This window comes from Euwallacea fornicatus, chromosome 31 (genome assembly GCF_040115645.1).
Source record: "Euwallacea fornicatus isolate EFF26 chromosome 31, ASM4011564v1, whole genome shotgun sequence".
Lineage (NCBI taxonomy): Eukaryota > Metazoa > Arthropoda > Insecta > Coleoptera > Curculionidae > Euwallacea > Euwallacea fornicatus.
The window spans coordinates 2,660,792-2,677,538 of NC_089571.1; the positions used below are offsets into that span (position 1 = coordinate 2,660,792).

At 31.2% G+C, this 16,747-nt stretch overlaps 1 protein-coding gene across 7 annotated transcripts in view; it reads right to left on the reverse strand.

Annotated features, from left to right (window-relative positions):
• Pde8 (phosphodiesterase 8) overlaps nt 1-16,747 on the reverse strand; it is a 101,664-nt gene that overhangs the window by 6,014 nt on the left and 78,903 nt on the right. For all 7 annotated transcript variants that reach the window (XM_066298695.1, XM_066298696.1, XM_066298700.1 and 4 more), the window contains 5 exons: nt 10,587-10,646; nt 9,437-9,494; nt 7,639-7,806; nt 3,840-4,063; nt 431-620 (listed from right to left, as the gene is read on the reverse strand). In XM_066298695.1, coding sequence (XP_066154792.1) covers nt 431-620; nt 3,840-4,063; nt 7,639-7,806; nt 9,437-9,494; nt 10,587-10,646 — 700 coding nt within the window. The remainder of the gene's footprint in view (nt 1-430; nt 621-3,839; nt 4,064-7,638; nt 7,807-9,436; nt 9,495-10,586; nt 10,647-16,747) is intronic.

Sequence of the window (16,747 nt, forward strand, 5' to 3'; positions counted from 1 at the left end):
TTTATGGGCCAATACCCTAAAAAATACACTACCCTGTGTAGCAGTTGTAGGCAATCGTCTTCCGTTTTAAACAACAGCTATGTTATTACCTAAAATTAGAAAATTATATCTACAGTAAATGAAGCAGAATAAAATAAAAACCGAATTCTTTATTTTTAATATCCTGGAACTCCGCTACCGATCAAAGTAGAATACATGCTCATATGAACTATTTTTTTATTGTGCATTAAAAAACTTTAAAAAGTACCGTGCAATTCTGAAACACTCTATGTGCTAAAAGTTATAACTTTGTCCCAATTTAAACAACTTCGTATCTTTCATGGTGGCCAAAAGGCCCAAAATTGAGCTTCAAAAATATACACCCTGTTCATAGAAAAGTCAGGGGGTAAAGTTAATAAAGTATGGACATGCACATAAATCTTATCTTTACCTTTGTGATTGGAGCTTCCAAAGGTAGAGCATTCAATTTGGCCAGAGACGTTCGTCTCAGGTAATCGCTCCCTATACTTCTGACATCGGTGGACCCCCTCCGTATGGAATGGATACTACCCCTTGATTGGGACAGATTATTTGGATCTATCGAGTTTGTATCGAAAACCAAGATAAAGTGGGTAGGCATTCTGCAAAGCATCGATCATTATTATTTCTGTGAAAGAAGGCAGCTTACCTATGGAAGAAGGTGTGTATACAATAGTAATGCCGACAAAAAGGAAAAAGATGAAATATTCAAGGGGTATAGGGATGCGGGAAATAACCTAGATTTATTTATGATGCCTTAAAGTTAGAAATAGGGTCATTTGTTCTGACTTCGGAGTAGAATTGAAGACACAAAATCCCCACCAAAATTTTTCTCTCTTCATGTTTTATTATCTTTTTTTCGGAAGGGGAAGAGGGGAGGGGGAAGGTAGTGAATAACGCTTCTCATACCAGTAAAGGTTATTGGGGCGGTGAAATTGCACACTTCTCCGAGTTAAAATTAACTGAGAGTAATACTTATCCTAAAGTAGTTAACTTTAATAACTAGGGATCATTAAACCTGTCTTATTTTGTAATGTCTTTGCGGTATTAATGAATACTCTATGTGGAATTTGTTAGTGGTTAAGGTTTTTCTATGTGTCTGAAGTTGACCTTTGGTGCAAGCATAGGTAACCAAGTGTTATCCATGTTTACTGAATAAAAGGCGACAAATTGGTTTTTATTAAGTAAAATCGTTGTAATTTCTTTGATTTAACGCCTGTTTTGTGACTTTGTTCTGTGACCTTGAATTTAAGTTTAATATTAATGAAATTCTTTATTTTTAATATGATTTCATTGTTTTTAGTTCTTTTTTTTAGCATCTAGATGTTTCGCCAATATACATAACTTCTCCTCATATTCGCAAAGAATTTTTAATGACATTTTTTGTGTTAATTTTAATTTTGTAACTTTTCTCTATGTAAATTTGGAACGTCAGAGTGTTTTAGGTGCCAAAAATTGTTTTAATACTAAATTTACTTCCAAGTCGTTTAACTTGAGCTCTATATGTATACCTTCTATGTATGGTATCAACAGAATTGTAACGGGTTTATCTTTATTTCGTCTCATTACAGCCTAATCGAAATTGGGATAATAATCATGTTGATGTTAAAAATGAGTCGGGCTCTTCAATTTTCTTCTTGTTTATCATCAATTAACAGCCAACTTTTGAAATACTTCTGCTACTTTCTAATACCCTCTTTAAAACTTAAAGGACCTAGAAAATTAATTTCGACTAAATTGCCCATAAACTTCATAATTAAATCGAACTTTCTGTGGAAAAAAAAGTTATTCCCTCATTATAAATTAGACAGGCCTTCGGCTATCTGTCGGTTGAAAAAGGAACGTAACCAAGGGAAAATTGAAAAGGAAGATAGGCCGTAATCTGAGGTAAAGATTTTAAATTGCAAACTTACTACGCTTCGGGGAATTTTTGATTAAAACTGAGAGATATCAAATAAAGTGGGGTAAAAGTGCGTGTAGCTAACACTGAAATTCAAAGTATGCGTATTTAGAGCCGTGGTATATTAAAAATGAAATTCGAGGAAACTTTATGAGCTTGATCTGTAGGGGTTTGGTGAAATAAGGATTTTTGTCAATGCGAAACGAGATGAGAAATTTGATTACGAGCCGAAATGACTGGCGTTAAGTTTATTAAGTAGTGAGACAAAAGATTGGCTCTGTTTCATTTTGGGTTTGCTTCGAGGTCTTGATATTATTTTGCTTAATGGAGATAAAATTTCGAGGTCTTTATAGTAATCCATCTCAGACCCTCGAGGCATAGAAAGTAAACAAAGTAATTGTTCTTAATGGGAAAATCACGTTTCAGCTCTTAAAAATTTCCCATTTGCCTCTTTTGGCCATGATGGTGGGGATAGAAGAAGTCATCAATGGTTATGTAGATGGCAATATTCTTGAAAAAAATTAATTTCACCCGATTTTTCTAGGGCTGACTAAGGTACGTAGAACTAATTTTGCTGCAGAACGATTCGTGTTAACTATTAATAAGGACTCGGAAAAACATCCAAAAATTGTGATAATTGTTACACTATTTGGGAATATACAAAATTAATCTTTTTTTATTTAAGTTTGTGATAATTTTCAATAGAATCGCTTGTAGACTTTGCCTCTGCTAATTTTTTGACATATTCCTATAGGAACTACAGGATTTAAAGTTCAATTCTCCAAAGTTTATAAAAAAATTTTACCTCATGTTTCCGAATATGAGTTAGTTTCTTTGAGTTGTAATAACATTTCACTAAAATTAAAATTTTCTCATTGATTGCCAATACTTTAAACTTGAAACAATTTTCAATGTACACAGTCACTTTTAGGCTTTGCTAAGCTTGTAATATTTTCGAATAAAAAGTAATAAATTAAGTAGCCTTATTAAGTCTAGGAGCGTTTAAAGTTTGGATTAATTTTCGAGATTGAAATGGCTTCAGTTTGACAAAGGCCTACTTTGTAGTTAGACTGAAGAAAATAAGTTAAAGTTTTCGGTCTAGTGCACTAATTTGGGCTTTATATTAAGTCTGAATCGGTGAACTGAAGCCCAACAGCCTTGAAAATGCTCTATGGACGACCTTTTTGTTTAGAACTTCCGAAATCGAAAATGTGACCCTGAATTTTTGAAACAAAAAATAGTGTCCAGAGATGTTTCCGCTCAATGTTTGAAAACGGCAAAAAGTTAGCTAACCTTTTTCTGGAAATTATTTCAGGAAAATTCGTGAAATGCTGAATTTCAGTTTAATCGAACGGTATTGTTTTATATTAAACCAGGATACTTCAGTAAAACTATTGGAATCATGGAAATCCAGTTTCAGATAGATATCTTTATTTGAAGGGCACCTTTAAAACCGGGAAAATAGATATCACCGCGACCCTATATCGTAGAAATTGCAAGAGACCTACAGCCTTGTGTTTGTAGACTTAGTGACCTCATCGAGACGATTGATGAAGCAATTTCTATATGGATTCACGAAATGTCACCTTTTAAACTGCGAAATATAGCGAAAGGTAGGTGCAGGGTGTGTGTTACTAAAGGCAGATAAATAGACTTGTCTGTTTTATGGTTAAATGTTTATAAAAGGAGGAATAATGTATCTCTTTTCAATTCGACTTAAATCAAAATTAGAATTATACGTGAGTGACTAATGTTGAATTTGCAAATATTGATTGTAGTTAATATTAAAAAACGGTTTAAATTGCATGAATTTCAAGCATTGAATGCCAAAAATTCAATCAACGCAGTAGAAAGAAATATCAATTTCACGTCTTATTTAAAAATGCGACTTTCACAAAGAAACATCAATTCATTTTCTTACCTGCCAGCGCAACAAAAAGGGACAGCCCTACAGGCGCTGACTATTGTTTCCTGGGTCGACTTTCGCTTTAGTGCCATGGGACCACTCCATTCTCGGGCCCTCAGCAGGGACGAGCCCATCGTGTTTATCTGTACAGTGTCGTATACCAGCTGCTCCTGCAAAGTTTTCCCCAAAGTGTCTTCTTGCCTCAGACCTAGCTGCCTCTCACATGCTGCGTTCATATACTGTTAGAAAAACGAAATATAAATAGAATTCCTTGTATTTGCGATAGGTTGTCATAACGATATACTCAGGAGAAATTTAACAAAAGTACTAGCTGATTATTAAAAGAATGTCTGAAAGAGCTAGATCAATCCGTAAAGGAGTTGGTGAATTGGAAAGAACACCCTTTAAGTCTAGTTCGGTGATTTATAAAATTTTTTTTCATAAATTTTAGAAACCAGAGGCGTCAATCAAGTGGTTCACTATTCATTTTTATTGCTCCTAAGGTTTTCGATACGCCTCTGAAAAATTCGATTTTAAGCCACACTTTAAGCAATAAGAATAAGAATATAACATAAATCGAGTAAGACAAGTTGTCGCTCAAGGGGTGAATAAAGTAAAAATGAGATACTTTACATTTACTTCTAAAGAAGACTTTATGATTTTATAAAAAAATCGTGCCTTATAGATAGGTCGCTAAAAACCTCGAGTTTTACATTGAAAACTTGTTGCACACTTTCAAAGTTAAGAAATAAATTTTACATGAATATCCAAAAACCGGAGGAGTCTCTAAGCGTGTTGTTAAATGATTAAAATAACGAAGAATATTTTTTTAAAAGTATTATACAATTTAGTTTTGATGTCAGGATGCATCTCTGAATAACTAGATTTTAAACTGCAAAATTAATAACTTTTAAAATTTAGAAATTGTTTTTGTTTTTTTTTTAATATCAAAAATCAGAGGCATTGTTAATAGATTCGTAAGTTTATTGCTTCAAACTTTAACTCAAATCTAGAACTATTTTTAAGGTTTTCGAAATTCAAAACATTCTTCACTTCGTAATATACCACTACAAATTTCGATTTTAAGTTGAATTTTGAACGCTTTGATAAGTTACAATCGTAATTCGAACTCAAATAAAAAATTAAAGGCGGCGGTGTGATATTTCAAACAACTTGAAATAATTTGAAATAATGCCCTTGTAATTACTAGTTTCTGAATTTTATATGCTTTTTAATTCCAAACTGGCTTAATAATACGATAGTGAGTGGATTCCTTTAAATGACAAGTTATTTAATCCCGTAAAAAGTTAGTGACTTAATAATGCAATTTATCAATGGATCATTATCTTTATAACCAAAAATTAATGACACCGTTAAAGGAATTTTTAATATTGGGAATAACGCCTTTTAAACTTGTGATCGATTTAGCAAGTTTAATAAAAGTGTTTTTCCACTACTGACTTTAAAAGACACAATTTTTGGATACATTTAATCCCTATAAAATAAGTGTTCTCGTTTTTTTTTAACAGTCAGTATTACGTTAATAATGACCCCCATATGGCTGATTATTCACCTAGCGAACTAATCGACCAATGCCGTCATCATCCTCATTGATGTTTTATTTATACCTGCCAAGCAAATGAATTTGAAAGGAAACGCCACGTTGATGTTATGAATTAAGATGCGTAAATTTTTTTGTGTCTTAGATTCACTTTATGCTTAATTGAGATAAGTACACTGTAATTTTATAACACGTATTTAAATCCAGTAGTGGAAAATCTCACACATACATGGCAGTTATGATGTATTTGTGACTTTCACGACTTAGATTCCTCATCTTGACCTTACATTTCGGGATTTAAATTTGATGCTCAGATTGTAATAATATACTTCACCAATAAAGCAAATTTCACCATCTTCATGTCTCTATTAAGGTACAGATCAGTCTAACAGATCTGCACAAGTTGGTGAACGCGCATCCAAAATATCCAAAACCTTTGAAACATAATTACAAACTACTTTTGTCCTGTGTCCAGTAAATTTCATTTTAGTATATTGGCCTGCTATAAAAACGCATTATAAATGATTTAAGTAATATACTATACATACACTATAAGCAACACAAGCAATGCTTATATCGTAAATGTTAACATGAGATACAAGTTATCGACTTTTAAACGAGTTATTAAAGTTTATCTAGGGGCCAAATTAAAGGCAGCAGAAAATCGTTCAGCTCAGAAGTAAATGCTTAGAAATAACCGATAAAAGGAAATGCATTCGGTAGTAAATCGGTTAATTTGTTGATGAAGCTGTTAGGTTAGTTTTGTTTCTCTTGGGAAAGTTCGAATGATCGAACACATGTTCTACACGAACGAGACGCTTTTCTTATTCTGTGGATAAACACGAGTTTAAAGATAGTTTCCTCAAAGACATTTCTTAACATAAGTACCTACACACATTTAATTTGTATTTCATGATCGACACGGAGATGTTTCCTTATGATTTATAGCAGATAAGTTGAAGAAGTATTAACTTTGTTGCTCTTAAATACTTTATTGACCTATAAACCTACAGAGCTCTCAGGCATTAATATCCGTAACTACACCTGACGCACCCGCTTCTAGGGAAAATGTTCGGAAACTTTAGATATCAGCTTAATAAAATATAAAAATAGGGTGTATCTTTTTAGAGCCTGAAGAGATTATTACTTAGAAGGCATGTATCAAACACTATTAGTGTATAACAATTAGGTAGAACGACTGTTTGAAAACTCTGATCCCACATTAATCTAAAATATAGTGAATCTTAGTGTGATTTATTGGAAATTTACAATAAATTTCACACAATTTTTTTAATTATAGAAAGGGAAGATATTGTCAGTTCATATAAATATAAAAGAGTTTAAAAGTAGTGATATTACCCATTGCGTTAATGGTCCATTAGCCTATCATTGTCTACCAGTTTAATAATTAACTCGTGGATTTCTAACTAGTCGCAAATACATTAAATCCTCATTGGGAACTTTTTCCGTTTTGAATGAGGATTTATCCCAGTGTTTCAATCAGCCTGTAAGTGTCCCATTAAACGGACATTTCATTCAAAAATAAAATGTGTGTGAATCGATTGCACGCTTTGTACCTTTAATTGAATAGGGAAAATTACATCAATAAAATTGAAGTATATATTGCATTTTAATTAATTTACAATACAATGCAATTATGCACTCATATAAATTGAAATTTAATTTAAATACTTACATTACATTTCTGACAGTTATTTAATAATTATTTTCCAATTTTACTACCTCGCTAGATTAAAACATGAGATGAATGCAATAATATAGCTTGATAAATTGTAAATTGGAACTAAGAGGAAAGGATATTGTTAATGCAAGAAATATGCAAGGAAGTTGGATGAATTCCTCGTAGGGGTATTAATTCTCTAGAACTAGATAATTAAGGTAAATTACAAAGGTTTCATGCAGATGCTGCAATGTTATCCAAGTAAAGGTATGCAGTTTTAAATTTAATTTTAAATAGCAAAACAAATAAAGTTAAAAATTCCATCAGTTTCCCCATGTAATAGCTCACTTAAATACCTGTGAAATATATTTCTAAATAATCAATTCAGTATAAAAGATTTATAGGGGAAACAAAATTCTCGAGCAGTTTGTATGTCGATTCGTTAGAGGATTCGCTTTCCGCGTAAAATGGTGCAAATGATCGGAACATATGGAATGAGCATTTGTGAAGAGACAGAAATTGATATTAAGAAAATAAAATAAGTATGGTTAACTTATTGGCACATAACTTACCTGGAATTTATAAGTATCATCAGTAACAATGACCAAATCACGGCATTTGTCCAACGCTGTATACAAAGCCTGACAAGTAGCATGCTGGGCCATAGTCCTAATTTCGCAGTTTTTGATGAGAATCAGCTCATTTACGCATGTCAACACATTGGTAGTCTCTATAAGACACTAAAAAAGTATCCATCAATTTTTTTTCTAAATTAAAGTTACAAAATTCGAGTCACTTTATCAATAAATAAAAGCTAAGAACTTTTAGGTGTATATACACGAAAACTTGAAAGTGAGAAATTTAATATAATGTGGTTCCATTCCAAATGAGATAGTTTCTTTGGAAAGTTTCCAGTCAAGGTAACAGTACGGTGAAATAATGAGTTGGCCTCTTTTTGATGGAAGAAAGTTCTTTGAAGTTAAATGAAAGCACAAACTTCAAAAGAAGTTGAGCTTTGAAGGTGCATCTGATTGCAGGTAGTTCGCGTTGCAAGTTAATTATAGATTTCGGTTGTAACCGAGATGCAATGAATTGGTTTGATAGCAATTAGAGCTGTTTTAGAGTTAATTGTACTCATAATTGATACTAAAATTGAAGTTTTGATAACGTTTAACTAAAGAGTTTTAACTTGATTTGTAAAAAAAATTATATTGTGGGTACTGGTCTTTCACACAAAGAATATATACGTATAAATTCACGTTTTAAAGAAATTTTTTGCCATAATTTCTATTAAGGACGAGAAATATTCTAGGAGAATGCAATGTTATTCAATTTGCGATCTCTTTTTATGTGGAAGAAATAATAAATTTGATTAGTTAGGAAATGGTGGAGTACTTGTCCTAGAGTCCTAGAAAGCTACAATAATTCACAGTTTAAAACAAAGAGTTGTCAAAACAGTCTGTGTCATTTCTATGCCACTCTAATTATACTAGTCCACATCTTTCTGATTTATGCACAAAAATGATCGTCTTCATATATTAGGAAATAGTGGTGTACTGGACTGTTACTTATTTAATACGAAAAAATTGTATTTTTTTATTATTCTATGGTATTATAATTTTACACTATTGTAATTTTACTTAATACTATACCAGATTTTCTTAAATCATGTAGAAAAAAATTATGAACTTGATATATCGAGAAATAATAGTATGCTGGACTCACTTTTAAAGAGACTAGGAACCTACGTTTCAAAACAGAAAGTTATCAAAAATTGTTAAATTTTGGGCGAAAATAATTTGTCACTGTAATTTTCTTTAATATTGGATGAAATCTTCATAATTTATGAGGAAAGAGTCGACAACTGATACGTTGAGGAGCAATGGTATTCTGGACTCAGTCTCAAAAAGGCTACGAACTTGCGTGTCAAAAAAGATTTTTTTTTAATTTCTAAATTCCGGGCGACAATTATACGCCACTGTAATTTGTTTATTGTTGAATCAAATCTTCTTAATTTATGAGGAGAGATTCGTCAACTTGATACATCGAGAAACAATGATACATATGACTCAAAAAAATTGTAGCCATATACAATGAAAAAAAAGTGGGAAAGTAGTGTTACATATGGAAATCACATTACATTCCGCATTTTGTTGCTAAAAATATTTACGGAATGCATAAAAATCTAAATTCTGGGAATGGTAAATATTACATATAATTCTCGTTCGCTGGTGCAATCAATTATCTTATTCAACAATTTGGATTGGGAAATTTTATCCGATACAAAATATTATATGAATTAACGATTGTAACAAAATTAAAGTTTTTAGATTACATTGTGTATGCATTCATTTTATTTATTGTACGTACCCTATTAAATCCCGATTCCAATAAAGAAGCTATTGCGACTTCGTCCTTTTCAAATGAACTGAAAAAATTAAGTCATTTAGAATTATCGAATAGGTACCTTCAAACGTTTAAATCAAAAGATAAGTACATGTATAAAGGAAAAAAAATTAAGAGCGCTAATTTTCAAAGCTGCAAGTCCGATTTCGAAATTATATGTAGATTGAATATTCATTGATAATATCATCCGGAGCACTTACCTACATACTAAGGGGTGTCTTCATAACTCGGTTACAAGGCGATATTTTTGTTATGGTTACAGGTACTCGGAAATAGTTTGGGGATAAATTATTTGGCTTGATAAAACACATATGTGGTGGAACTTTACTGTTTGCACCATTTCGGGATATACTGGAAATGAATGTCAACTTCTTTATTTCAAAAGGAAAACCCTGTATATTTTTGCATTTTAGATTCTACATTTTAAAATTATTAAATAATTATTAAGTCTCCTTATTCCTAGGAATATGCCTAGGAATATGGTCTAGACCTTACGTTTAAATGGCATATGTGATTTACAGCTGTTTGAAGCTCAGAAGCACGCCTGTAATTTTCTTTACGCTTTCCTAATACTAGTAAAATGTATATGACATGATTAACTATTCTTAATCAAATTTGCAGGTTTTAATATTAAGTACTAAGAATTTAAAATATTTTTTTGGTTTTGCAGGGAGTATGGTAGGTTTTTGGCAAAATGACGTAATCAGTAGTAGTGGGCACTCGTTTAGTCATTACCATGGAAAGTGACGAAAATGAAAAATCTAGGAATAAATAGATCTAATAATTATTGAATCACATTAATCTGTGGAATATAAAAATACAAAAATATATAGGATGTTCCGTATCGAATAAGGAAATTAACATTGACTTCTTGGGTAACTGAAGGTTGCAAAAGCAATCCCACCACCTAATGCATTTCATCAAACCACACAATTTGTTCCTGAAACATTTTCGAGATTATATAACCATAACGGAGATATTGCCCTGTAACAGAGTTACTGAGATATCCTGTACATTACATTTCATATATCGATGAAATTTTTTTTTACATTATATAATACTCTAGTTATTTATAAGTAGTTTCTTAAATAGTATTTTCTTAGAAACTATTTACCTTCTCTTTACTATGGCTATGATGACTGTGTGTTGGCTTCCCTTGGTATTCCTTATTGATCTGAAAGAGAAAATTCATTCTTAATATACCACAAAAATACTTATTCTAGGTTTATCAGAACTGAAAAATATTATTAATGGAATACTATAGGAACATCACAAGATTTAAAAAAGAGTTAGAAATATTATATAAGAATAACACAATTGTTTTTTTTATATACTAAAATAGCTCAAATTTCAAGAAAAACAAAAATTTCGACCAGCATTAGAATTCCCTAAATTCAGAATATAAATAATGAAATGAATAGTGTATTTAATTTGCAGTATTCCCAGAATGATTGATTTTATTATGACAAAGTATACTCATAGATACAGGAGACAATTCTTAATCTTTAGGTGTGCAGTTCGTTAAGTATGTATAAGAAAAAGGATACATAACTATCTATTTATTTATATTTTCTGTTACTAGTTATTATCACATTCGTTATGATATACTTATTTAAAGTTCTAATTTACCTCTAAAAATACAAAGTCCTGCGTTTCAAAACGAGGTATATTATTGGTAACGCGTGAACGGAAAAATACAACAAAAATGGCAAATAGCTGGCTTTTGTTGCAAGTTTGCAAATATTATTACGATCCGATCTATAAAGAGATGAGCAAACATTGAAATTAATCCTTGAAGTGTAAGATATATGCAAAATTTTCCGAATATAGAATACTGGATTTATTTAATGGCAAATTAATCATTTTACTTTAAACAGACATGAACAATTCAGAAATCAATAATATTAAAGAAACAATTAACCACTATTACTATCCAGAAGAGTATCTTAATAAAGTTAGATTTATAACCGATTGTAAAACAATGATTGAAAAATAGCCCTTTACGTTCATGCAAACTGGAGAATAAAAAAAAACAGAATCATATTTGTTAAAATTGCTTCACCACATACATTTTAAACCCAACAGAGTGTTTTGCTTTCCTTGAATCATTCGTTAATGATAATCGTTATTATTGTGAAACATAAGTAGGTGAAAGTTTGTTCGGATAAGTAAATAAGTGCCACTGGCGAAAACATACGCCTCATAAACCACAAGTACTACTCCATTCGGCCATTTTCCAGACATATATTTAAAGTACCTAAACCGATAACGATCAATCGAATAACGCTTTCGACTTAAACATTAATTAAACTTTTTATAAATATCATTTAGAACAATTAATTTTGGAATTACCTCCATTCGTCTATCCGTTTTTAGTATTTATTTTTGCGTCCGTCATCTTGTTTAATGTAGTAAAAAACTTATTTTGCTCTGCCCATCTATTTTCATATAGAATAGGTGGAGCATGGAATTTTAACGACACTGTACATTTCAATTTCTGGATTAAATGTCCAAAAATGTGAGTAGAGTGGGAAACAAAATCCGTGCGTAGTCAAGTCGAACATACGTTTTATATAGATTTCAATCTCTGTATTAAACACACCTATTTTCAGTGGCAAAACTAGAGTTTTATTCATGTACGAGTACTATTGCTGGCTGAAAATGTTTCTAGATACAAAGGGCAATTTTACAATAACAATACGATTTTACTGGTAAAACTATAACATTAACTTTTATGGGTCCATTTGCAGCAACGACTGATCTAAAGCGAGGACCGATTACGTACATTCGTGGATGTGTTGCTTTTGAATATTGTTATTTTTTGGAACCTAATTTGAGTTTAAGTCATTTCATTATATGAAGGTTTTGGCATAACGTTATTTTTAAGTTTTTAGCATTTTAGTTTAGAATCAAAGTTATTTAGTTTTGAATAATGACGTCAAAAGTATTTTGGAAAATGTGAATTCGTGTTTGGAAGGGTGAACTAATTTAATATAAATATTTTAGTGTCTTTTCCTGAAGTTTTCTGTTTTTTTTTTTTATCAATATATACTTGTTCAATATGTGCCTCTTTTTTGTTCATCCTTTCAAACCATAATAATATTTTTGAATATACTTCTCTAAGGTGTGAATGTTAAGCCATTTGCCATAGTTTTATTATTTATATCCCTCTTTATAAAATTTGACAGCAGGGGTGATTTGAATAAAATCTGTCCATCCACTTCTTTACAGGTAGCATTTTTGGGATTGGTACAATTTTATAATCTAATATTTCCCAGATTTGGTGTCTGAGTGATTTTGCTACTAAAATCATTGATATCTACTTTGATTATATTCAGTTCCCTTGTGTAAATACTTCAATACCTGCCAATTCTTTATTTTATCATTGTGGTATTTATATTCACCACTTCTCTATACTGACTGTTATAATGATATTGAACGTCACATAGATAGAACATCAATGTTACAGAATATTTTAAGTATTAATAGGTATTTAAAGCACTAATTTATTAATGACGATGATTAATAATCGCGGAACTGTGGCGAACGCATCTACATTCAAAATTTAAATTAACATTAAACAACACAAAGAAACTTTGTCTCTCCACTAAAGCAACTAAAATTAGTAAAATTTCAGTTTAGTTTCCCATTAACCTCTGTGCAGAAATAAACTGTATTTGCCAAAGAAATTCGCATGATAAAACGAAGTACAATAGATTTATGGAACATGAACATAGGAACAGTAGTGGTGGCTCCTCATCGCGACAAAAATAACTTACAACTTTTATTTATTCTTAATGTTCCAGCTTACTTTATGATGTTCGCCGCTTCGAATCGAAAGACACAACACAAAGCCGCATTTTCTTTTTGTTGCAGTAAAAACAGCCTTATTTAAACTTGCTGAAAATTTTTTTTGAACATGAAATATAATTATAAAATTTCTACGAAGTTACTTTAGTGTGTATGTCCATTATGATATCGATCTCTGTGTACCGTTAAAGGTTTGAAAAAATTGGCATGAGTGTTGAAAGCCCTTAGAGAAAATCACCTGAATTAAAAGACCAGTTTGTGGATCTAATTAGTTTAAAATAATGGAGTTGTGATAACGTCTCTTTCTCGTTTTGAAACATCAAAAATAACCTAAACCGAGGGGTAACTTTATAGATTTAATTTGGATAATAATTGAGTTGTAAGATATCTCATGTTAGCTGGGGGTGACTAATTTAGTTTTGGAGATATCTCCTTCTGTAAAGATCGTTGTTAATTTGAAATTTTATTTTGAGAACTGTATAACGAGTTCTAAATTTCAGTAATTACACCAAATTTCTCGGGAGTTTAAGGTCACCCTGAAATCAATGATTTAACCTGATAGAAAAGGTTCTGACGAATCTAAGAAATAATTAATAATATTTCATATTAGTATAGTAGATCATCCCTTTCATACAGCGGGTTAATTTGAAAACCAATCACCCTCGATATTAAAGTTCTTATAGAAAACAAGCAAAAATACTTCGATTTTATTTTCAAGTAACACATTTTTTTAGCCGGTTTCTTATTAAATTGCATGCACCATCTAGCGAGGGTGAAAACCACCACTAAAATCTTAGATGGCAAGGGGTTTCAGTTATACCTTATTGGAAAGATCTTTCAAGTACCTTTCCCAATGTAGTTTTTTTCATTGACAAGTTTTTGAAAAATTATATCCAAACCATAAATAAGTTTAGATATCAATTATATTATAGGAAAATTGTTTATCAATGTTTAAGTTTTTACGATGATGTCCATTATTTTCCAAACAGTAACAAAGTCGGTTTTCCAACTTCACTCTAATATTCACAAAAATCTTTACTTGAATTTCTCTACACGCCGCTGTATTTCTCGTCTTCAATACTTCTAAATCTTTAGACTGAGTTTTATAAATAAAGTATGATTTTTTCAGTTTTTATTTGTCGATTTGTATTTGTAAATGCATTTATTCAAATATTCTACTCGTAAAAAAACAGTAAGAATAGAACTGTTCGATTAAAAAAGAGCGATGAAATTCTTGAGTTTTTTGTTAAATTTTTATTTATTTTTAAATATGTTATTTCGCAGGTTAAAGGTTGTGTGTTTATAAGGTTATTTATAAAATTTGTATCCGCATTTCAACAAAAAACGAAAATTATTTCTAGTTATAAAAAGTATTGAAGATGCACAAGAACAGAACAAAAATTTAATGAAAGGAATTTAAATACTGATCTAAAATATAGTTGTGTTGGAATTAGTTGCTTATTTTACTGAAATTGGTTCCATTATTAACAAGAAAAAAGTTCATATGTAAATTGTTTTAAATGAATCTGCATCAAATTTTAGGCTGTTTTATTGTGGAACCGGCAAGCTTCATTTGTACTGTGGAACGCAAAGTAGGAAGATTTTACAAAATGGTAAAGGAAGCACTAAGATTAAATTAATTCCATGTATGCAAAATGCGAATCCTTCAACAACTTTTTGGCAAGAGGCTTCAATTTTGTGAAACAGTGACAAATTTTATAAATGACAATAAATGTTTAACAAAAAAATTACTTCAGTGATGAATGTACTTTTTTTCTTAATGGGCATGTCATAAACAGAAGTGCTGATACTGGAATGGTAAAAATCGCCGATAATTAGGAGAAGATAATATAGAGTATCCAGTAAAAGTAAATGTTTGGGATCGTATTCTTGGTAATGTTGTTATTGCTCTTTTATTCACAGAGGAAATTTAACTTCTAAGCTTTATTTAAATCTGGTAGATGATATAATAGACTCATTAATAATAACGAATTTAGAAAATAAAGTTGACGTGGCTGGTAATAGTGTCTTACTCAAAGATGTTCTTCATTTTCAAAAAGATGAAGTTCTACTATACTATTTTCTTTCTGTTAGATAGTGGTTACATGATAGGTTTTCTGGTACATGAATTAGTCAGACAGGACCAATTGAGTGGCCACCGTGATCGCCGGAATTGACACCTCTAAATTTTTTTCTCTAGGGTGTCTTAAATGTGTTATTTATAAAATACAGCTTCAACATTCGGAGGGATCGAAGAGACGGATTTGAGTTGAGTGAAGGGATATTCAAGTAGAAGTTTTTGTCAATGTTGCAGTAGGACTTGAAAACAGATTTTATTAATATTTAGAAAAAAATAAATAGCATTTTGAATACTTAAATCATTAATAAACAATTTTTCTATAACATAGTCGACATCTAAGCTTGTTTACAGTTTGGACATACATTTTCGAAAACCTCTCAATGAAAAGAAGGTAGTTTTACGAGAGTAATTGAAAGACCTTTCTAAGGAGGTATAGTACAACCTTCCTTCCCATTTACAATTTTAGTGGTTGTTTTCACCCCCACTAGAAGGTGCATCCAATTGAATTGAAAACAGACTTAAAGAATGACCCCCTTAAAAATAAAGTCTACGTGTTTTTGTATATTTACATATTTCTTATAAGCACCGAAATATCGAGGATGGTTTGTTTTCAAATAAGCACGCTGTGTATCATAAATGTCGAAGGAGCTAGAACTTGATACCCTGCGACATTCAACAGTGTTTTACATCAGATCGTATTGAGAAATATTTTTTGTTCATAAATCGTTATGTTGGAAATCCCGAATGTAACTGTTTTCTTTTTTTAATTGAAGACTTGTTTGTCCTGTGAAATCAATTTCAGGAATAATAAAAGAACCTTTTCCGATTAAAATATAGTTTTTTCTCCAAAACTTTTTAATGTTGCCTCGTACTGACAAACTTTCTTGGGGATGATGTTGACGCTGCTAAATACAATCAATCCACGACAACACACGCTATATCATCTGTAGTAGTTTGCCCTGAAACAAATTTATCTCCTTGAAACCTAAGGAGAAAAATTAAAACTTTTCCACCCGTCTCATGTCCACTCGAAACAAAATAAACCGGAAAAGCAAAAAGAGATGGACAAGAAGGACGCTTTATTAGCAACAAGTGCTTCCAAAAGTAGATCGATATACTCTCCATCCCTATTTATCTCTTGTTCGAAGACTAAATGCATTATTTATAAAGGAATGACGTTGTTTAACCTTGTTTGGCGTCACTCAGTTCTCCCGAATTTGCCTATTCTCAGAGAGAGATTTTATTTTGATTTTCCTGGATATGATGAAGTGGGGTCAGGTAGGTGTCGGAAAAATATCCAGAGAATAGTTCCTTCTTTGGTTGAGAGCGTAGAGGGATGTATTTTATTTTTTTAAGCTCTTCTTTCAGATTTTAACAATTCTTTC